Here is a 24107-nt window from a genome sequence, read left to right as displayed (position 1 = left end):
AATACATTGTTTTTGTTGTTCATCTGTACATTACAATTGCCGAAGGAACATGTGGCACATAAGTATTGTGTCTAAATGCTGTGTGTAGTGTAACGAGTGAGCACTCATTAGGTGTGTTTCATGCCCCTGCTTTAGCATGTGTCACTGTTCACCAAACATTACACATATTTGTCCGGAAAGACATTAACTAATCTAACAAACTAAGAGGGACACTGTGTCACATTATAAGTGTGCAAATAGCTCCTTTACTGGACAATCAGCAGCCTAGAAAACACTGGTGGGTAAGTGAGAAGCCAAGTTCAGGAGAAGCTTCAATGTTTAAAAATAATGATCTCAACATCTAAAAATTCTGCTGGGAGGTAAGCAAAGTAACCACCAGGGGGCGCTGAATTTCAGCAAAAACGGACCAGACAAAGACGGACAGAAAAAAGATAAAAACACTGCAAAATGCATAAAAAGATTTTATTTAGTTGCGTGAGTGATGGCAATTGCCTAGAAAGATGATTATGAAAAACACGTTTATGGCTTTTGTAGAGATGAGTGAAAAACATCTGATAGCACCTTGATATAAAAAGTTTACAGATATATTAACAGCTTCATCATAAATTCTTTTGTAAACATAGCAAACTAATATAAAATATTCCCGACAATTGCAACAGAATACAAACGTGAAAATAAATGTAACTTCTACTGGCAAATTGGAAATTTTATACACAAAAACAAATGTCGGACCGAGCTAATAAAGAATTGTGTGTAAAAGAATCCTTTGTGTCATGTTTACATATGATGATGTTGTTAATGACATCTATAAGCTTAATGTTTTTTCATCTTTCACACTGACCTTGGGGAAAACCGAATGCAAAAATAAACATAAGTATTTCTAGTTAGCTTTCTGCTGCAGATAGAAACTCTAGCTTTCTGCTGTGGGTAGAAAATTGTGTTACAGTTAAATATCCAGCTCTGGTATTGTTTGCATCTGTGCTGTGATTACAATTTATAAGCAAGGATCAAAACTCTTTTGTACTAACTGTACAATGTACTCACCAAATTTCAAACTTTAGAATTGAGAAATTTGTTTAAAAACGTCCCTTTTTACTATTATACAACCAATTAAAACCATCGTCAAAAGACGACAAGCGGATGTCACATGATTTTAGTGGAAAAGGTGGGTCACTAGTTTCTCTAGAAGTCATGAGAACTGTCCTTCATAAGGCATTCATAATCATGCCGTGTTCACATAGGGTGAGGTACTGGAAAATGTGAGCTATGTCTATGGTGATTGTTTTAATGTGGGAAGTAGCAAACGTGTACATCAGAGAGTGAGGTCACCTTGCTGAGTCAGTGCTCACACACAACCTTGCTGAAAGAGAACAACACTGACTGAACGGAAACGAATATTCTTGCATAACCTGAAAGGCAAATCACAAAGCTAGATTTCTCAGTCCCACAAGAAACTCCGTCTCTGTCACCTTCGAGTAAGATTACCAAGCAAACTAAGAAGTCTCGCTGATGTAAAACGCCACCTTGAATGTATTGCTCAAAGGGAACATACAAAGATACATGCATACACACACACAGGCACAGTACACAGATTAACAAGGGAAAATAACAACAGCAATTAAAATTTATCAGTGCCCTGCCGCACTGAAAAAAATAATAAATTAATTGCAAAGTAAAATTCACTGTAAAACACTATAGTTCTCTCACATGGATAGTACTTTATTATTGCTACAAGGTTTTGCCACTTAACATATAATGGATTTAATGGACAACTGATGCAACTTGTACACAAAAGCATGTTTCGCATTCTTTTCTTACTTTTTACATAAAATATGCATATTAAATTAAGAAAGAAATCACATACATAAACACTTTTCACTTTGCAATAACTTTACACAACAAATGTTCACTGATGTTCAGGTAGAGACACTATGAGAACATTCTGAGAGGTTTTTTTAAAAGGAAGACTTGTGACATTTGAGTGTTCAATCATCAAAGTGTTCAACCAACAGTTCAGTGACAGAACGATGGCCCGTTACTACTTTGCTACAAGTTGAAACAAATCGCTGTGTAGAGATGTTTGTAATGACGAGAGACGTGTAAAAATTTGTTGGGACACATACCCACCACAAACGTGTGGTCCAACCACTGTTCTATCAACAGTAATTCTCAGCTAGAAAGGTGAATCTTGGAGAAGCGATGCACAGTGGGGTTCTGGTGCCAAAAAAGGGGTGTCATGTGAGTGTCTACCTTTAAACGAATCCTGCTGTCCCACATAACTTGTGTTGCGGCATAGAAAAGGTTGGTACCTGATGGTCAGTCAACTCCCTCAACTGCCAATGCTGCCCCTCAGCCTTGGCTTCCACAGGAGGACAGGCTGTCATACAGAGAATCGCTGAGAGACTCGGGGGTTTCTAGGACCTGGGGGTGTCCAGGGGAGAGGGCGTCATCTGGCCTTTCTCTCGCCAGCTCCAAGCCTGGCTCCCTTACTGCGTCTGGGTTGCCAGGTCCACGAGTCTTGCTCCTGCGCACCGGTGCCGGCTGCGGAAGGTTCCGGGACTCGCTGTCACGCCCCACCGCAGCATCACTGGTCATGGTGCGCTGTAACGGCGCAGAGGACAGTTCACAGGAAATACAGTTTGGTGTAGCGGCTAAATCTGAAGGACATAACTAAATCTATAAATCATGCACATGCTGCAACATAATCTGCAGTTAAACTGGATTTTTATGCCATCTGTATGACAGATCAAACTGTAGATTTTGTTTCTTTGCCTTCTCATTAATTTAAATGAGCATGTGATTTGAACTGCTATGGTTTGCGTGAACATGAACTGGTGTAAATAAGAAGACTCACCCTCCTAAATGAGCTCTTCTGCGTTACTGGCTCCAAGACTTTCCCAACTCCGAGATAAACATCCGATGATTCTGTAGTGCCTTTCAGATTGGGGAAAGTCCAGTTCTTAGTGGGGCCAGACCTCATGGGTGCGCCGCAAATGTCTGTGCCTATAAAAATAAAGATACTGCTTTGTTAAAAAGAACTACTGAAACTACTGAAAAGGAATAGAACAGGAGACCATTCAGGGCTAATATGCGTGCTGGGTCATTGATGTTAATCAGTTTATTGGAATGCAACCAAGATTCTCACAGATGAGTAAATAGCAAAGGCAGGGCCTACAGGACAAATAGCACCGGGGCAACAGAATGGTGCGATTAATAAAATGGTTACAGGGACGCAGTACACTGACGCCTCATCGCACCCTCTCCAAATTCAACAGGCCGGATAAGGAAAGTCCCTCCCCCTCTTGTCACTTTCCACATGTGTTGATATATGTAACTTAATGAAAACAGAATTCGCAAATACCCGCGGAACCAATAACCGAAGCACTGAATGCTTGAAGCTGTACCTTCATGACACATATCAGCAACCTGATTGGACGCCATCTTGCCTTCTAGGGTCCTGTCCATTTCTTGACCCATAATGTAATCTTCTTCCAAAGATGATAGCTCCCTCTCCAGATTCCAGGCCTTGTGAGGAATCTTCACCCCTGAGCCGTGGATTCCCTGGGTTAGGGATGGTTCCTTCTCACCTTGGGCCTTCACTTTAGGCATGTTTTTACAGCCGGCATTCGTACTGTAGTCAGGAAGAGGAAACGTGCCAATACCACTGTCCAATGTGTGCGTAGAGATGCCAGAACCTGTAAGAAAAGGTTTGAAATTGGGCCAATTAAAACATAAATGCCACTTATGAGATTAGAGGTGATCACTGTGATGGCACATTTGCATTTAGGACATTTAGCAGATGCTCTTATCCAGAGTGACTTCACAGAATAGATCCTAGATAATAGTCTGGCTCAGAATTCAGGATTCCCTTGAGCCAGACTACAACTAAACTACAGGAATCAATGTCATTACCAAATATTACAAATAAACACAGACTGAAACCTAAACAACAGGAATTAAAAATGATACCTAAAAGAACAAATTAACATAGACGTAAATAAACATGTAATGTCTGTTACAATGTTTAGTTCTGGCTGCATATCTATATCTGACAGCCAAGTTCTTGATAATCATTATGAACAGGTGTAACAAATTCAAATCTGGAGTCTACACGTGCTATAGTTAAACAAGATTTAATACAATTCTTCCTTCAGCTATAATGCACGTGACGTGTGCCTGTCACGATATGCCATGTATACACCCAAATGAATAGCCCTCATATCAAGCTGCTAAGTCACTGTGGAATGGGTGCGATTTCTTGTAAAAGCCACACAAAGAGTGCGTCAAATAAGGTAATTCATTTGCGGTTAGCAGGCATGTACTCAGTACTGGACAATCAAGCCCATGCCTGTTTGCAAAGTCATTCACAAACTCAGTTCGCCCAGGCCGTACCTGCAAAACGCTCATGATGCATCGAATCCGCAAGGTTTTCATCCGATACACCATCCACTTTGCTTATCAAAGCCGAACTCTGGGACAGATCACAGAGAACGTGATGTTTAAACTGGAATATAAAGCTACACATCGAAACGGTTGGCAAAGTCATACGTACTCGCGACATTACCTTTTCCATGTCCTCACTGCTCCTAGTCTGACTAACTCCAACTGTGCTATGACTGAAGACAGGCCTGACTTTACAGTCAAAAGACAGGCGTCGATGGGCTACGCTGATGCCACCAACATCCTTCCCATCCACTCTTTTGGAGAGAGAGAAAATACTTATTATTGACCTATTATTAAAATATTTCTTGAAGCATTATATATATATATATATATATATATATATATATATATATATATATATATATATATATATATATATATATATATATATACTGTAGTATGTATATATTGGAATATACAAGTATGTGGGTGTGAGAAGAGGTGAGTGCATGTGCGTGATTAAGTCCAAGAGCTTTAAAGGAAATGCGCAGGTACATTGCTATGTATACAAATGTGTCATGTCGGACTTACCGGTTAAGCAGCTGCTGCATGAAGTTATCTGATGGCACTCCCCTGTACATAACAGACAGCTGTCCCTGTGCCTGGTCCATTACCACCTCACAGGAATGTCCCTTTCCTTGTCGGTCCAAAGCCACACCATTCACATACGCTCGTTCCTCTTCCAGAGCTTTGTGCAGGCCTTCTGCCTTTTCCATGAGCATGGATATGTTCAAGCTCTCACTCTCTGGCTTTTTGGCAGCCATCTTGGTATCCTTCCCCACGGAGGATATATTCAGCTTCCACTCTCTCTTATCATCTTTGCCTTTTGGTGTCTCAGGTTTTCGGCTAAGGGCCGGAAGCTTGCTTTTCCGCAAGCCAAACCAGTTGGCGATACCGTTGGACGCCTTCTGTTTCACCTCGGTTACTTGACCTTTGTCCTGTTCTTGAAGCTTCAGCATGTTTTCTTCGATGCCCTTCATCACTTTCTGTTCGATGGAGGACTGAGGGCTGGGAGCAGAGTGCCTCTTTTCTTCACCCGACTCCATCGGCCTTGGTGGAGGAGGAGGAAGGCTGTCCCCACCAGAGGAACTCTTCTTCTTACTGGCGCGAAGTTGGCTCCTGTCTTCAGATTTGGACAGGTACCTCGGAAGTTCTTGGGAAGGTTTCCCATCTCGGTTCAAAGATGGCGGAACGGTTTTGGTCGGGGACTTGAGGGGAATTTTGTTGGGGCTGTTGCTGTGTGGGCTGGGGATGTTTTTCCCACCATATGAAAGACTATGTGGTGTTGCACCTTTAGCATAGCTGCGCAAAGCTTGGGCAGCCTCCAAGTTGCTGGTTGGTGGGGACATCTTGGACTTGGGGCTTTCTGGCTTTGCTAAGGACATTCTAGAGGACTCACTTTCCAGTTTAGAAATGACAGTGCTTGCAGGTAGAGATTTGATCCCTTGGTCTGCAGACTGAAACTGAGCTTGTTTTGAGATGGCACTGTCCACATGGCCTGAGACATATGACTTTTCATCAACAGAATCTGTATTTTTTGAGAGTCTGTGTTCTCCAGTTTTACAGTCTGGGGTCCTATCAGCATTTTTGATATTGTCACTGGTTTGAGGGTGCACACCCACACTAGACTGCAGTTCCCTTTTATCTGCTGACTGGGAACAAGCTACTGGTTCCTCCGGGTTCCTCAGTTTACCAAGTGCTGCCAATCTCTCTTTAAAGGAATGGCTGGACTCACTTGAGTGTCTACCTGTGCCTGTCTTCTTGGGAATGGGTGGTGGCTCATTCCTTTTCATTGGTGATCCTGAACTTTGTGATTGATCCTTCACTGTCTCATTTTTCTCTTGACTTTTGGATCTCATGCTGATGCCACTTAGCTGTGACTTCTGAGAAGTTGACTGACTGGGCAAACTGCGGTGGTTGACCTGCTTGTGCCATACAGGACCGTCCGAGGTCTCCTCTTGGTCAGATACGTCAGAGCCTGGTGAAGTTTCCTTTTGTGACTTGAGACTCATGGGTTTCTCCCCACCCACATTTCCTTGCTTTGCTTTGACTCTTTCTGTGTTGGAGCTGGCGTATCGGAGAGCAGTGCTTACTTCCCCAAGAACCTGAGATATGTCAGCACCACTCGCAGTCACTCTTAGATCTGGAACATTCTCGTAGTGTGGGATTTTCTGAGCATGTTTCTGTGGGGTTGCAGCTTGTGTAGGTTTGCCTCCTCTACTGTTTTTAGGTATGCTGATCTCCTTTGGCACCACTGGAGGGGGATCGTCGGGCTGAGGTGGAGAGGTCGGTGCAGAATGTGTGGAAGGGTACGTTTCCGATTTGGGACACGGTGGTTGTTTTTGTCTTTCTGTTGTGGTTGCTTTGCGGACAGCAACTGGTGAATGGTGCACCTCGTAGTTGTTACTACGGCAAGGGATCTTTGAACTCCGTGCCAGCTGTGGGCTGAGGCGTGGGGTGTTGGATGCTGGGGTGCGCTCTCCTATGGTGGGAATCTTGAGAAACTTGAGGAGCTTTGAAGGGGACGACTTGGCCTCTCTGAGGCACGATACCTGGTTTGGACTAACAAGTTTGGACCTATCCGCCTGATGGTCCTGTGGGATGCTGTCTTTCACAGGGACATATATCTCATCCAGCACTCTTGTGGCAGTTTGGTTCTCATTGGGAGAAAACAGCAAGCCTTTATGGACAGATTTGACGCTCTCTAACTCACAGTATGCTTCTTGTAAGTTGTCCTTCAGACCAAGAGTAGGCAGCTTGGAGATGGTCGGGATGACCGTGTCGACTTTCTGCAAAAGCTCTTCATCTCCTGTGACGTTATCCAGCCTCTCGGATGCTACAATGTTTAAGTGCTTAAAATCCTTTTCCAACAGACCTGCACTGGTCACACACTCATCAATAATATGTTCATCGCATGTGCTACCACTTGACCTTGTTGATAATTGGGAGTCTACCAGACTATCTGAAATTCTATTCTTGTCTTTTGGCTCCGTCTCTATTGGTGCGAGGGAACTTGCCAGTTCATGATCAGGAACTCTATCTTGATCTAATTCAGCCACTGGCAAATTAGGTAAAGAGTCCGTGCCTTCTTTTGTCACAAGCTCATTGGTTGGGTCAAGACCTTGTTCTGATGGAGAAGCAGACACATCAGCAGACTTCCTGTTGGCTACATGTTCGCTAGTACCTGTGGCAGGCTTCAAAAGGCTCTGCAGGTCTTGGCTTTTGTGGAATTCGGGCGGAGCCAAATTGAGGTTGTCAATTGTAACGGAAGTGCAACACTTGTGGCTACTGTTGGCAAGACTGATAGAGTCCTTATTGGACAAAATCAAACACGTGTTGCAGCTTCCGCACGTTACACTGTTGTGCTCACCGCCATTCAAATGTTGGAGTGTGCAAATGTCTGAACAGGAGTGAGAACAATGGGTTTTGGTTGCGTTACACCTGGGCGAGTTGTCTCTGCAGGCCAAGACAGTGTCCTTGGAGACCAGAGCTTGGCTGTATTCACAGAGGGACGAGATGCCGGAGGAGCGGTGGTAGCGCAGAGGGTCTGTCTCCTCCAGCTTACGAAGGACCTCCAGAATGTGTGCTTTCTTCTTCAGGAATGGAGATAAGGCCTCCATGGACGTGGTGGAACTTTGGGTGTCAGGAAAGCAATTTTGTGCACACTCTCCATTTCCCTACAGAGAAAAAGAAGAATTTTGTAAACAAAAAAAATGTAATCAGATACATTTTAAATACAGCCAGTATACTGAAAATAGTTCAGATAATACAAAAATGTTATTATTTTTGATCATTCAACATTAATTAAAAATTGACTAAACAATTGAGCTTCCAAAATCATAATGTTGTCTGCTGTGTCAAACTGGTTAATGTAAACAGGAACAGCAAAAATGCTACGTGGTCAGGTTTTACCTTGGCTTGTGCATTCTTCTGAGTTTCAATCAGTTTGTTTGCATCGCTGTGTTGTAGCTCAGTAATGTGTTCCAAGCAGGACCCAGTCTGAATACAAAAGGAAGAATGTTAAGAGTTCTACACTGCATGGTGTAATCCTGTAATAGATAGCGTGCAGTGTTTTTGCTGTACATTCTCCATCTGTAAATTTAATCTTCTTTTACTCCCACCACCCAAATTAACAGGAAAACCAAATTTCCTTACTTTTTTTTCCACAAAACAAATATGGTCAAGCAAAATAGAAGCACGATTATAAATAAGCATGGCTTTTCAGGAACGCTACTACAAATGTTGTTTTTTTGTAGTGTGTTGACTGCTTTATTGTACTTTGTTTGACCATGCACATTTGACATTTTATTTCTATTATTATTTACCTGCTGATGTACACAAGACTGACTGTGCAGTTTTTCCTGGAGGAGTTCACACAGTGTTCTGTTCTGCCTCTCCAAATCAAACACTCTCATCTTCAGCTTGATACACTCCTCCCGAAGATCCTGTAACGAGCACGTGGAAATACCCTTACAACAGCACTGCCAGGACCAGGCAATGTAAAGGCACTTCTGAGCGACATTTTTAGCCCATGACAACATGTATCCCGAAGGCAAGCACCCAAATCTGAAACAAATGCACAGCAAGACAGACTTTACCTTCTGGTTGAGTAGGGCCTGGACAACATGGTTGGCGACCTATCGTTGTTAGAAAAGACAGGTTCTCACAGGTTCTCATAAACCACATTCCACATGGCACTGTTTTATAGTCCGAGGGTAATAAACCGATTTTAGAAAAGAATTCCATTTTTTTTCACTACTGCGGAGAACCTTGAAAACAGAAGGTATATTCTATAAAACACTGATAGCAGATCCCCCCCCATCAATCAAACTCCCAAAACTCACCTCATCCAGACATCTCTCGTACGCTTCCCTCTGGCTCTCATTGGCTAAGGAAAGGGCCGAGTTTTCAGCCTGGTGCGAAACAGAGGACGTGTGTCATTCACCATGATGACGGCGAGCAGAAAGGGCCCCCCCCCGTGGTCCTGCGGTGGAGGGACGGGACTCACCTGCAGCTCTCGGACACGCTCCAGGAGCTCGCTGTTGCTCTCCTCCTCCAGGTAGGACTCCAGGTCCCCCTCCTCAGACTCCGGGTCCTCCTCAAGCCCCCTGCGCTGGGCTTCTTCAGACATCATCTTCAACCTGCAACGAAGGAGACGGTCAGTGGTGGAATACATTTCACAACAGAAGTTGTCTTTAAGGTAATCGCTTTGTGGAGACATTAAAGGAGAAGGGTTTGGCTGCAAATCTTGGCAGCTTACTATGGCGCAGCTAAATCAAAGGAGTATGAGAGCTGTTGTTTATTCATGCACTACACAAGCGCAGAAACAATCAATGAGACAATCCCTTTCATGGCGTTCCAAACATCTCCTTACAGATCATCATACTCGTGAAACAGAGCGAGGAAAAAAAAAGAAGAAGAAAAAGGCAACCGGACCGCGCTGCTACTTCACCCGCAGCTGTCCCAGTGACCCGATCCCACTGTGTGATGGAGGTATGGTGCCGATCGGGTCAGCGGGACAGCTGGAGCACAGTAGCAGGACGGCATTAATGGCCCTGGCTTTGGGTTCAGCCCCATGATAATAACAGGGATTAGACAAACCTCAGCGTTCTAATGAATCACACCAGTGGATTGCAGCCGTGTCATCGCCCTCCGACAGCCAGCCTAACCTGCATTAGTAATCGGGGCACAGTAGCCCGTTTCTCAGGGCCTGTATCAGCTGCCTTCATTTTACACCCGTGTGTGTTACAACACAGTCACGCAACTCCTTATGCCTTGATTTCTAACGAAGCGTAGAAGGGCCGTGCGTCCTGGTGGAACCATTGTGCAACGCATTAGTGAAGCCATCACCATTCATAACAAAGAATTACGTGAATCGTGACTATCAGCTTTCTACCGCTCTACATTACTGCAGAGGCACGTGTCCACCCATTCCTGTTATTGCATTACTGTACCCTTGACCTTCTCTTAGCTGTGCGCTAATCCTTGCACACAGACTATCCTGTTTCAAAACTGAATCCAAAAATCGATTTGCATGTTCATGGCCCTCATTCATAATTGATGTCTTTAACGCTAATGTGTGTTACATTGTGTCTCAGTAGAGCTTCGTGGCTGTGTTGGCAGTGAACTGGTTTAAATGCACTTTCCTCTTATGAAAACAAATGAATTCAAAGCCTACTGGGGTCCCAGAGCTCTGAGTGCAGTGGGTCAGGGAGGACTGGCCCACTTTTACTGTGGATTAAGGCATTACAGCAAGCCGGAGGAGACACAGCGGTACTGGGAATGTCTCATCTGGGGCAGACTCATGCCAGGAAGCTCCACTGGCAATTTTAAGCACATATAGCCCTCAGTCTTATATATATATGTGTGTGTGTGTGTGTATATATATATATATATATATATATATATATATATATATATATATATATATATATATACACACACACACACACACACACACACACACACTTTTTAATGCACTTTTAGTAACATGACTGGATCAGGAAAATGCCCTGTTCAAGCGATAACCATGTTATTAGTTTGCCACAAGCTATTATGCACATACGAGAGGCTTAATGAAAGGCCTAGAGACAGTGACTAATATGCATCATGTACCAGTAAGCAGTGGATGATGCAGCTTGATTTCAGTGAGATGTTCGCTGGAACATTTGGGTGAAGAACTTGATGATGTGGCTAAGTTTATCAAACCCGCTGCAACAATGCTGTGCCACTTTCAGTAGTCATCCATTTCAAGAGCTGTGTAAACATCGCACATGTCCATGAACTCTATATAACACCAAGCTGAAAAAACAGCCAGACCAGTGAGCTATGTAGGGTTTTTTTTTCTGTACTGGCAGATCTTAAAGGTCATGACTGTTTTTTATTTGTTCTTGAATAAGAGCCAAAAATGCCTTTCTTATAAAGACCTGGAAAGCCATTGAGACACACCAGGTAATGAGGAAAGAGAAAAATGGTTTATTGGGTAAAAGACACTAAGGCCCAAGGCAAGCAAAGCATAAAGCTCCTCTTATAGATGAAATGCCAAGTTTATGCTCCCGCCATTGTGCCCAGGACCGTGCTAGAGGAGGAAAACGTTCAGGCAGCTTGAGTTGGTTTTCTTGTTTCTCTCGGTTTAAAAACGAGGGACCAAACGACATACCAAGTTTTAGCATCTGCGGCCCACAATTATACCCATGCATAAAACGCTTGTCTGCGTGTGGAACATGTGCGAGCACGGCGATTTTCCAAAATGGATGTCAAACCCCCAGATACTAATAAGCCTGAACACAAACAAACCTGGATCCATTTGTCATGCAGAACAGTTGTGAATTCTGACTGATGCGGACAACCGAGTGAGCTGGTACCATCTACTAAAACTGTTTATTCGTTTTGTGTCGCACCGATGCTCTGACACCCGCGGAAGGAAAAAAATATCCACAATTTTGCTACTGTCCAACGATTAGGGCCAGGAGCCAGCATGTCTTTGGGGCAGCCCCCAGCAGATGCCGTTGGTTAACTCTGTATCTTCAACGGATCTCCTTGGGTTCAGACGGCAGAGGAAGTGGAGACTACCCTCAGGAGACGATCTGAGACACCACACGAGCAGCCACCGCCAGGCTAACTTGTCTCTCCTTTTCATCTCTGAATCACTGGCGCGCAATGAAAAATTAATGCATGAGTCACGCAAATCCGCCGAGACAGTGCCTAAGAAGTCTAATTCGTAGTCTTTGCCATAATGGGGTCAATGGATTGCAGGCTGTACATTTTGGGCTGAACTTTTCAGGACTTCCCCGGGACCCTGAGACACTCTCCCAAAGAAATGACTCAAAGGTTTACAAAAAAAAAAAAAAAAAAATCACCAATTACCCAGATTCCAGGAGACATCAAAGCCTGCAGAGATCTGCACAGTACCACGCATATGCTGTACTGCACACAGGCCATAGTGCGCTTATGCTACTGTGAGACCACAAGGTGATACACAATCCTGTGCGGCTGGTTCTTAAGGAGTCTCGTTCACCGTTACAATACACGAAAAACCTGCTCATTAAGATATCACATGACATATGTGCATCAGACACAAAATGCCACCTGATTTTGAGACAGTGCAGTCATCAGTGTCACTGTTTACTGAGACACCGCAATTCAATGTGCTGTCTAGGCCAACCACACCTTGGTCCAGAACAGATGTCTTGATGCTCTGTGTTTTCGTTGACTATCAGTTCAGACAAAGATAAGACACCAGACAACCAACAAGGAAACATACTTGTATCTACTCGTCAATCTCCAATGAGATTAGCAATCAATACACATCAGGCCACGAAGCGCACTGTTGTGTTTCCAAACAAGCCTTATGCAAACTGTCTACACTCACACATCTGTTTCAGGGTAAAGATCCTGTAGAGAACTCATGGACTAGAACATACTCTATAGTCTCCAGTAGTCAAAACAGGGCTATAACCAGGTGGGCTTCTGCATTCAACTCGCCAACCAGGCAGACAAGATGGATGGAGAAAACAAAGGCTGGGTACAGGCTCCGTGCTATCAGGATTCTTGGCAGCGCTACCACGGGACTGGCTCCTTAATCCTGTGATATGCTGAGCAATAAACACAGCAATAAACCACTGAGGTCCAACCTTCATGGGGCCCCAATGCTCATTTATCTGCAATGCTGCACGCTGATTGGATTTTTGCTGCGGTGAGACTACTGTCGGTGTCTTGGGGTGGAACGCAGAGGCAGTGCAGTGCCGTGCCGGGCCGGGCTGGGCCGGGCTGGGCCGGGTCGGGCCGTCGTCGTGCCGATTTCCCCAAGCTTCTGAGTCATCGCGTTGGTATGATGGCCAGAGGAGAGTCTTCTCAGTGTGACTAAGGCTGGAAACCAGAGCTTCTCCCTACACACGACACTTTCATGACGCTTCACGGAGTACGGCAGGCGGACGCCACAGGCGATCCCCTCCAATTTCAGATACATCAAACGCGGGCGCTCTCATCTGACAACGGCCAGAATGTGGGCCAGGGCCTTCTGCGTGTTGGCAAACTCAGTGACGTGATTTAGGGGCAACGGCAGACAAAATGAAAGGGTTCATAAAGGAGCAGTCAAACGTGTTCATAAAGGAGGAATGAAAGAGCAGGCTGGATGAGTCTGAGGGCTAATGCGACACAGAACGCTGCTTTTGTCTGTCCAAAGGGCCACGGGCAGCTAATTTCAAGGTTAGCTGCACGTTTAGTTACAGTAATGATAATAACTGATCGCAACAATATATTCTATATTGAGTTACAGTCATATTTTTTGCAGGCGCCAGAAATAGGACTGACGGATAAAGGGCTAGACCACAGGCAGGTGTTGAACAAAGAGGACACAACATAAGAGTGTTTGCAAATTACTCTTCCAGCACGTGCTACTGGGACCTTCTGGGGGTTAAAAAAAAACCAGCCACCTATAAGCATTCAGGGAAGAAAAAAAAAGCTGCGTTTCTTTTGCCAATTTTCATTTTCTTGTTAAGTCCTGAAACACTCCCCGGATTTGTTAACGCCATACAACACAGAATTGATATCCTAATTAATGCAAATGACGATCCTGACTGAAAAGCAGAAAAAGGAAACAAAACCAGTAGTAGTGGGAGGGGTGGGATAAAACCAGTGAGAAGGCAATCAAACAGAAGTGGGACACTCCAGGATCCCTAAACCTCGCCGCCTGCCCAGAACCCATCCCCCACGCTCCGCCAGTTATTAAGAACCGACCAATCGCCATGCACCGTGACACCTCCTGATTATTCACACCCTGCACAATGGGCACACAGCCCAGTGACCCCCACAACACCCCCCCCCCCCAAAAAGGCTGATTATTGATCTTCTTTCGTGTGATTTATGAGCTGATAAAATGATCAATTGTCTCAGAGAGGTGACTAGACAGACCTCTTCTGCATACAATAAGGAGGATTAGCAGATAAGTGTCATCTGCTCTTTTCCATCTTAAGAGAAAAGCAAACAAACGTTAAAGCCAAGCTTTCATCTCCCGGGGGCATTATTTTTTCCTTCAGATGTGAATCGTTTGCCTCTGCGGGACGAGACGCAGTCCCTCGTCTTTAATATTCCATTATATGTAGAGACAGGTTCAATAATGCAGGTCCTCGTGCATGCTCATCAAAACTGCCATTTTCAAGCCTGCTTAGTGCAGAATGAATTAATCCCGACAGCAGGGCCTAAACGGAACACGCGGGCCGCCGTTACCCGGTCTGCGCTCGCCCCGGGACTCGGGCCAGCGAGGTGATGGTGAGCGTGCTGGGAGATGTTGTACGGCCCGCGTTGTGACCCGCAGAAGGGTGTCTCACCAATCCTCCGTCCTGCTCACTGCAAAGCCCTCGAAAGTGCCACGGCGCAGGGCAGGACGGGCAGGACGGGCAGGACGGGCAGGGGACGTCTCACGTCTCTCAGGACCACGTGGGAACACGCGGGGGGAAGCTGTGAATCTGCCCAAGGTGAGGTGTGAAGTAAGCATCTAATGAGCTCCCATCTCACTGTGAACGGTGTTTACGCCGAGTCAGTGTGTCACACCCGAAACAAAGAATGATCCACCAATTGCACTGGTGAACGTTATCTAGCTTGATAAAAACAAACAAGCAAACAAACAAACCCACTAAAAAATACAAAGTAATGTTGCACTTTTTGTGGTTTTGTTTTCTTGTAATTGTGCTGATCACAAGGAGGAGATGAGACTTCCTGAGTTTTTTGATACGAGGCAATTCAATACAGGAGTGTCTTGTCTTACTGAATTCAGATGTTTGCAGTCACTATTTAGGTGATCCAACAACATTAGCCACTCAAATCAAGTTAATTCAATTAAATTCAATTAAAGCACTTTAACAGTTTACACTGCCGGTCCATTCCTCTTTGCCTCAAAAGGGAAACTTCTAAGATTCTTACATCGCTTACATTACACTATAGTTTGCTAGTACTTAGGTGAATATACCAAACATTACTCATCACTTATATAGTAGGACATTTAACAGAATCCTTTGCCCTAATGTCAAAATATCACATTTCAGCAAACATCACGTTATATAGCAATGGCAGTGGTGAATATAGAGGGAAGGGAGAGGGGAGTGCTCTATGTTCCTTGAGACGAGGATCGACTACATACTTTTCCTTTGTCAAACCGGTCTCAAATCTCGTGTGTAAAACACACAAGTGCAAGTGAGGTTTTTATACAAGTTTTAAAAGGCTTCTGGATGAGCTAAGTGCAGAAATATGCGAGAAAAGAGAAATAAGAGCCGAAGCCGTTATTAAACACACCTTTACCTTGCCTCAAGTCCAGCTCAGAGCATCCTTATGACCAGAGAACCAGCCATGCGAGACAAGTCTGAGATGCGGGAGCCACAAACGTCCACGAAGCTTCCCATGTGTCCCCCTGTGAGTGATCCGAGGTTCTGTCCTGAGGCGGGTGTCTCTCCCTCACTCTGGGACCGGAGGGCCTGTCCTTAGGCGAGTCTGTCCCAGCCTTCCACAGCCGCCCATTGTTCCGGTGAGAGTGAAGCGATCACCCCAGCCCCACAGACCCAGCCTACTACGACAGCTGTGGGCCGTCCCCCCCCCCCCCCCCCCCCCCCCCACATCCACCTCTCCTCTCCCAGTCTCTCCCTCCTCCACCCGCCTCTGCCAAACATTAACCCTGCGAGTGCTGGTGGGGCCATAAAAGAGAGGGGGTTATATTTCAACCGAGACAGCGCTGATCCTCGCACAAAGACAAGGACGTGGAGGATATCCGAACGGGCAAAGGGAGTCGTGGGGTTGCCCGGGCAACCCGACCCCATCACAGGGCGGGAGCTTCTATCTAAGAGGATCGGCCGACGGTTGTAGGCCAGTGCTGATTGGATTGCAACGCGCAGTTTCTGAGATGGTCCAATGTAGGTGTCCAACGAAAATGTGACCTAGTTAGAAGATGCTGAACAGGACAGGGCAGCGATAGCTGAAAAAGAGAAATCTGCTGTTTATTTTCTGAAATGGTTGGACTAGCTAATTCACTACATTGTCACGCTCAAGACAGCGGGAGTTTGAGTGCTGCGTAGAATGAGTACGTCTTTGCTTTCTGACACACTCCACGAGCTGCGAGACTGAATTGCATTAATCTTCACCTGGAATCATTTGAAACCCGACTTCAAATTACTTGAAATTTAGCCAGAGAAGGGAATATCTGCTCCCCCAAGCGATCAGTAAAAAAATAAATAAAACGGTGTGCTGATGAACAACAACCCCACCCCCAACCTCCCCGCCCCCAAAAATGGTTCCCTTTATAGTGAAGACAAACACTTCCTGATCCTGCATTTGTGGCTTTAAAATAATTTTCGGTGCAGAAACCATTTCAGCAAGGAGGATAATTCAGAAAGACATTTCAAGGGTATCAAACATGCCTGCATTACAATCAGGAAAACTAATTTTAGCAGGATAAGATGCACCAGTGGAAAATTTCAAGGCTAATGCTGCAGTCCGGATATATTTCTCCAGCTTGTATTGTCTGACACTATTATTTTAGATTCATTCCTTCTGAGCAAAGCACAAACTACAGAACATAAATCACATTAAACTGGATCGGAGTATTTGCCCTTAAAATAAATATAATGTTTTCCTCCTTGCTGTTTGAATAAATATGAAGCAGAGGTGTGGCCAAGCCTTCTGCTACTACTCATCTAGAACATGATAATTAATTGCATCAGCACCTGAACATAAAACATTCCCAGCAGTCAACTGGGAATTTCTACATATCACTCAAATTCCAGTATTCAACTGGGGATTTCAAGCAGCTCTCTACATAAACATGCCCTTTAAATCAAAAGTATTACGTAGTCCCGCTGCAGTGAGGCGAAGGCCGTGAGTTCCCCCTAATAGGATAACTGGGTGTTTTCCTACGCAACAATAGCATCTCTTGTGAATGGTTTTTGCAGAAAACATTCTTCGAATAGCATGTCGACCTTGCGGTTAAAGGGCTAACGAATAAATCCTGCGGCCTCTGTCCCAAACTGGGCGCGCACCCCAGATCACACCCCTATCAGCAACACGCTCACGTGAACACACCCCTTGCGTCTGGAATTCCACTCTAGACGGTAACAGAGGCCACACATTAAAGGCCCAAATTGGGTGACGTGACCCAGTGGCAAGAGGGGTCACATGTTGTCCTGGAGCCAACAGCCAAGAGGCAGGGGAATCTGCCACAAAGGGTCATTGTGTGTCTACCTATAGCACTTTCACACATGAAGAGCAATGCCCTCCAGAGCCAATGTGTTGTAAACATCATTACATTACAGAAACAAGAATGAGGTAATGCATGAAAATGTGGGCGGCAGCGTGGTGGAAATAAGGCTAAAGGTTTGGTTTTGAATCTCCTGAGTGAAATCCGTCTGATATCTCCAACTGCTATTTCAAGTGCTACCAATTTGGTGCTCAGCGGTTCCAGGCAAACCGGAGCGCTCGCGAGTAAATCAGGGAGCACCAGGTGTTGAACCGCATTTGCATTAGCCTGCGCGAGACTCTGCGCGAGACTGCTCCGCCAGGCTCGCGGACCCCAGCTGGATGTTTTTGCTCAGCTGGAGCAATCAGAAGTAAACAAAAACAACGTCTCCTATAGAATATCCTGCAAATTAAATCTGGGTTGAGATTCAACCGCGTAAAGGCGCTTGGCAGAAATTTGACTGCAATTATTCATTTAAATCATGTTTATCCGAGCGCCTTGCTGACGTTCAACGTAAATCTCGTATGTAAAAAAAAAGACGCTAAAATAAAAGAAGTGACAGGATGAACGGACAGATGGCATGCCGTCTCCGGTGCTGGCCGGCAGGGCTCGGTCCGTGCCGCAGCAGTGCTGTGGTGGCCAGCGTCCCGGGCAGTAGTGTGTTTGTATTGCGCAGTTGTGGCCAGTCCGGATTAAGGGAATAAATCAGGGCGCTGGCGTAAAAAGCCCCCATTGAGCCCGAGACAGCTTAATGGGCTGTAATGTGCTGAACTCCGTGTGAGGCGCAGGGACCGAACCGCCTTTTGGAAACGTGACACTAGTCTGGAGGGCTGGGTGGGGGTCAGACGTGACTCGGTCTTAAACTGACCCAAGCTCCCACGTCTGCAGCAGACGAAACCGTGTAGGACTTTATTTTGACTGATGTAAAAAATAAATGTGTAAAAAATAATTAAAATTCCTACCAGGATTGTGGTTAAGCTCGTGTCTCATGGAGACAGATTCATCCCTCATTTAAGGAAAGAGCACATCAATTCGAGTGTTTGTGTAAACGGTAAATACAATAGTATCTAAATATAATGTGGCAGTGTCAACACTAAACTGCTTGACAAAGCTAATTTGTTCGGGAGGTCACAACAACACACACACACACACACACACACACACACACACACACACACACACGCTGTGTCTACTAAACAAGGCCATCTCTGATCAGTCTGGGCTACTATCATCTTGTAACCATGGATACCACCTTGGGTAAATGTCACATTGTCTACATTATACAGTTACCAAAAAAAAGCAAAGCGAAAAAAAAGGAAGAAACTGAGTCAGTTCCTTCATCGGTAAACAATGAAACAATGAAAAAAACACATGATATGAAACAGAATAGAAAAAAAGGAACTTGGTGTAAGGAAAAGACTACAACATATGCTTTGCTGAAAGGCTGGTATGTCAGCGGGGCTCACTGGCCCGGGCGGCAGTAAAGTGCAGCGAGGCCGGGACTTCACTGGGCTTTGGGGACACAGCCACAAAACATCTGGACGCCAGGCGCGCTGGCCTCCGAGTGAACGCCCGCCGGCAACCTCTTGGGCTGGGCCGGCGGTAGCCCAACCCCCAGGCCCCCCGGGCCCCTCCCCCAACCCGCTTTGTCCCGTCGGCTCCGCCCACTCGCGCCGCCGTGGGACGAACGTATCGCAACACCCGCCCGCACACATCAGATGTTGTGCAGAGCCGTCGCGCGCGGTCATTAATCAACTCGCGCCTGTGCAAAAGGTGCGCGAGAACTCCGCTGCCGAAACTGGCTGGCCGGGGGTAATGGACAGGCGCGCGCAGCCCACGGACTTGGACCAATGGGAAGGCGGGATTTGAGAGTGGGCGGCGCTCTAGTCAGGCGACCAGCGTATTTAACATAAACATGGCATGCTCTGGGGCTGGTAGGCCTCTTAAGGGAATGGGTTGGGTATAATTAACAGGACTAGAGGGTCGTGGAGCCCCAAACCACCGAGACTTTCATTTCCAGAAGAAGGAGGGAAATGAAAGCACGTTTTTTTTTTTTTGAACGGTCCCCAAATAGGGGTTGCTGGTGCAGTTTTTCAAAGAGCTCCGTGAATGTAGCCATTTTGTTCCAGACATTTTTTTAAAAGCCCCAGCTATATACAGTGTGCCATGCTGGGCCGTTTTCTGATGGGGTTTGTTTAACTCTTGTTGCTGTCCAACCAAACCGTGGACATTCGTCCCTCTATACTGCCCAAACAGGATGTGCCATTGACCTGCTTTGCTTGAACTGATTAAGGCCCCATACTGCAGCATAGTTTCCCTTAACGCAAGTATGAATTGAATGTTTGTTGCTGATGAAGACTGAAGCTCTGGGAAAACCCAGTTCAAATGTTTTCCCGACCCCTGCCTGTTCTGCGGGGCCGATCTGAAGCAAAACAAATCTTGGCACAGGTCACGCAATCAATCATTTCTTTCATTAAGTAGAAAATCTGACGATCAACCCAAGGATAACAACTCCCATGATCTTAATAGAGGGGTACAGTTGAAGGTTGATCTAAAATTGAGCCATTTAAGAAAAGATAATAATAATATTGTTGATATTTTCATACAATATTATACAAAAGCTGATTACACAATAATCATGATGTATGGAGGTGGATTTATAAACACACAGACAGCAGAGGATTGTGTTTAATTAATATTTGTATGTGTATGTTGTATTTGTTTATCTCCTTTCTATTTCTATCCTAGTCCAGTTACACTTCTTGCTGTGGAGAGAGAAAAAGCATCTCGGTTCCTCTATGTCCTGGACACCGGGATTTCAAAATAATCTTTGAATCTTTGAATATTATTGTTAATATTATTATTATTATTAAATATTATACAATATCATATTGTATCATTATTATTTTTGGTATTATTATTATTGTTGTTGTTATTGTTCTTTTTATTATTGTTATTTGTGTTTTTTTTTTACTAATCATATTTTGCCCCATCAGCTCCTGCTGTTCAGACTAAAGTGGGCTTCCCCCGAGTGAAACAAACCCAGTGGGAGTGAGAGAGAAAGTAATTGCTCTCTGCCAAATATCTGCGGTGTGTGGAATCAGCAGCAGAGTCTCTCGGAGTCTGTACCCCACACCTCACACCCCCCACCTCACACAGCCCCCACCCCACACCCCCCACACCCCTGCCCGGCTGCCGTCACGGATCTTCGCTAACTGATGAATCCTCTACATGCTAATGTCCCCCCACCGATCCATAACCATGGTAACAGCAAGCCCAGTAGCAGGAAGAAATGCAGCAGTGGGGAAAACTGATAACGGAGCAGGCAGATTTAACGAGGCACGGGCACGCAGGGACAGAGAGAGAGACAGACAGACAGAACGAGAGAGAGAGAGACAGGGTGTCTATGAGAGTCAAGAGGCTGCACACTCTTTAGCCAGCACGGTCAGCTAGCGAACCTTCCGTCACCTTTCACATGAAGGACAAGGTAAGAAGTGGCCTCGCTGACCGTATCTGCACGCTCATGCTAACAGAAGAGTCCTGGGCTCCAGTCAGATGCACAGAAGGTTTTGGAGAAGCGCCTCCAGCCAGAGAACCCCAGCCAGAGGACCGATTTCATGCACCAGCCCAAAATGTCCAGAGAGCCATGTTTGGCAGCCCAAAAGCAGCACTGGGACAAAACCCGAATAACAATACAGAAACCCTGGCCACAACATGCCCCCATTCCAGCCATCGGATAAGTCTGGCTCAAGAATGCAGCCTTCTTTAAAGCAGTCCCCTAAAATATGTGGCATGACCAATTAGATGACCAAGACAGCAGGGGCACTTTAACAGTTATTTACATAAAACACCTCCCACTGCTTACTCTGTTATGTCAGGCTTTTGTTGGGCATTTCAGTGGAGGGAGTTGTAGTTTTTCAGTGGAGGGAGCTGTAGTTTTTATGTGCCTCATGTGTTTTTCTCTCTGTAATAGCAGCTGATCTGTATGCCTAGTGGCACGATCAGGTGGCCAGACACAACCTCCCCAACCATTCTGGGCTCACGTCCATGGAATAACATCATGAGTCTCAAAGAAAGAGAAACAGACATGGTTCACACAGGAATCATAACAGTCACCCTCTGTGCCAGGTGGATCACGTGGTTTAACAATCTAATATGTTATGTCCAAATGTCTACATCAGTATAAAGTTCTATAAAGCACTATTAAGCACTATTAAGCACTATAAAGCATTATAAAGCACTATTATGTCCAAATGTCTACATCAGTATAAAGTTGCACTTCTGGTATAAATAAATATAAGGATGCTCTGTGACAAGAACCTGAACTTGTTTCATTTAAGACAACATGGCTACAAACTCATAAAATACAACAGGACATAAAGGTACTTGCTGGCTTTTTAAGGCTATCTCTATCAGCTCGCTGATAAAACAACAGCTACACTGTAAAACTATTTTAAAAAGCCTTAGACTGACAGCTGTTTGGCAAAACAGACACATTTCTGGAGCCTAAGTATTTTCACAGATAAATGGCGCAGTAATTGCATGGCTATGAGAAGACGTCCAACGAGAAAGTCGGCCTCGTCTCCCACGGCACCTGGGCATCGGTGCACGCGCGCGCATGTTTGCAGGTGTGAACTGCCCCGTGCACACACACCCACGTTGGTATGTTAACGCTGCTCGGCCGTCGTAATCAATTGTCCATTGCAAAAAAAAAGAAAAAGCGAGTAATGTTTTCTTTTGTTTTTTTTTGGGCACGCGAGGGGGAAGGGATAAACGCGACCTTTCCAAATTCCTCGCAAAGGGGTTTTGCCGTCACACACTGCTTGTGTCATCTGCCTCCCATTAAGGACAGTGCATGTCCCCTGGGCATGCAAAAAAATGATCAAAGAACAAACAAAAAGGAGATAATGCGCCGATCATGGGTGTAGCTCACATAGCAACCATGCAAGCATGACTATCTGTAAACTAGCGCCGGGTCCAACGTTCCCATAAGGTGCTTTGTGGTCATTTGGTTTACAGAGCAATTTAGGCGTTTATCTCGTTTTCTATTGCTTTTAGCTATTTTTTGGGGGGAGCATCTTTGGTTTACATCATGTGCTATGCTGTGTTCTGTTTGGATACAAACATTCCTGAACCTCTCAGCGGGAGTAAATATCATTAACTTTATTGCGCTGCATAGGAATTTGACAATTACATCTTGCAGAGTGGTAGCCTATGTTGTAAGCCAGTCTTAATATGGTTTTGGACATGGGGCTTGCAAATGTGAAAAACATCTGTAAAATATTAAAGGGGAGGGGCTGGGGGCTTTTACCCTCAATTACACATGAATTAGTTGCTGTTTTAGGGTCTAATGCAACATGAACACTGCCAAAATTAGCAATTTTACAGTGCAGTCTCTCATTAAAAGAACCAAACAAAAAAAGTTGACTATTGTAAAAGTGCTAACAGCTTTCTTACACTATAGCTCCACAGTATGTGTGGAGGGGGTGGGGGGGTACACCTTTAACTAGCTACTGAGGTCAACACAATGGCTCACGGAGAGAGGCTCGTAGGTAAACCCAGATGGGGTTCCGTTGTTTCTGAAAACTGGCGCTCCAACATAATACTAAACACGTAGCTAACCAGCTTATTAATGCAAACATGTCCTCGGCGACCGGTACAATTCACCGGAGGTAGCGATTTAAATGGCAAGACAGAAGGCAGTACGCATCCTGTCCGGGCGCAGGCAGGATGTGGCCACAAGCATCCTCAGTCCACCGGCGTCCCAGAATATCACAACATACGGAACATTTCAACCATGTTTTTTGCATGAGGTTTCACGCAATCGCTCGTAATTGCGCGTACAGATTTTGCACGACTTCATCACTAAAACAGCACCGACGCGGTAACAGAAAAGAGCCGAGCTGGCTGGGGAAGTGAGAGTCTTTACCTCGTGCGCTTCGCGTCGCCTGCGCCCAGCTCGCGCGCGTCTCTCTCTGCACAAATGCGCTACGAAACTCCGTCCGCCGCGCGCCTGGACCCGCACCGCGGGGGCATGTTGATCTGCTCCTCTCGCCGATGATCAGACGTGGGTTTTTTTATTTAATCGTCGTCGCTTCCTCGCCGTGTCTCTCTCTCTTCCCGTGTTTAGGTCGGAGCGCTCGGCAGGAAAAGTGATGTCATTGCTTGAAATTGTGCAGCCCGCCCCGTTTTCAGCGCAAGGGCCGATCTTCATGTGTTCCACGTAGACGTGCAGTTTCTACAGCCTCCCCTAATCATAACGTTAAAGTTACAAACGCATACAGCTTTATGTGCAACCGGGTTATTATAGTCATCCCGATACGACCGAGCTTCATTACTGCAGTGCTTGACGTGTACCGACAGATGTTAGTATGCTAGATGTCAGAAGAGTACTTCTAAAAAAATTGGAAATGGTATTTTGCATGCAAGCTACCAGAGCTGATCT

General features: G+C 45.4%; 1 protein-coding gene across 5 annotated transcripts; it reads right to left on the bottom strand.

Moving 5' to 3' along the window:
- Positions 1-448: 448 nt before the first annotated feature.
- nckap5l (NCK-associated protein 5-like) lies at positions 449-23995 on the bottom strand. Of its 5 annotated transcripts, XM_076984482.1 has the most exons (13): positions 23592-23874; positions 9452-9584; positions 9288-9356; positions 9042-9080; positions 8769-8888; positions 8356-8442; positions 4975-8120; positions 4565-4697; positions 4393-4471; positions 3405-3695; positions 2855-3003; positions 2310-2601; positions 449-2214 (listed from the first exon to the last, which is right to left on the bottom strand). In XM_076984482.1, exons 2-12 carry the CDS (start codon positions 9575-9577, stop codon positions 2350-2352), a joined length of 4491 nt encoding a protein of 1496 aa, XP_076840597.1. In that variant the 5' UTR covers positions 9578-9584; positions 23592-23874; the 3' UTR covers positions 449-2214; positions 2310-2349. The 5 variants fall into 5 exon arrangements, with proteins under 5 accessions (XP_076840597.1, XP_076840599.1, XP_076840594.1 ...); XM_076984484.1 differs by having other exon boundaries at positions 449-2601; positions 3447-3695; positions 23592-23995; XM_076984479.1 differs by having other exon boundaries at positions 449-2601; positions 23592-23873.
- Between the last annotated feature and the right edge of the window lie 112 nt (positions 23996-24107).

This window comes from Brachyhypopomus gauderio, chromosome 21 (assembly GCF_052324685.1).
Source record: "Brachyhypopomus gauderio isolate BG-103 chromosome 21, BGAUD_0.2, whole genome shotgun sequence".
NCBI lineage: Eukaryota > Metazoa > Chordata > Actinopteri > Gymnotiformes > Hypopomidae > Brachyhypopomus > Brachyhypopomus gauderio.
Note: the sequence above shows the minus strand (reverse complement) of the source record. Positions and strands in the feature narration are given on the sequence as shown.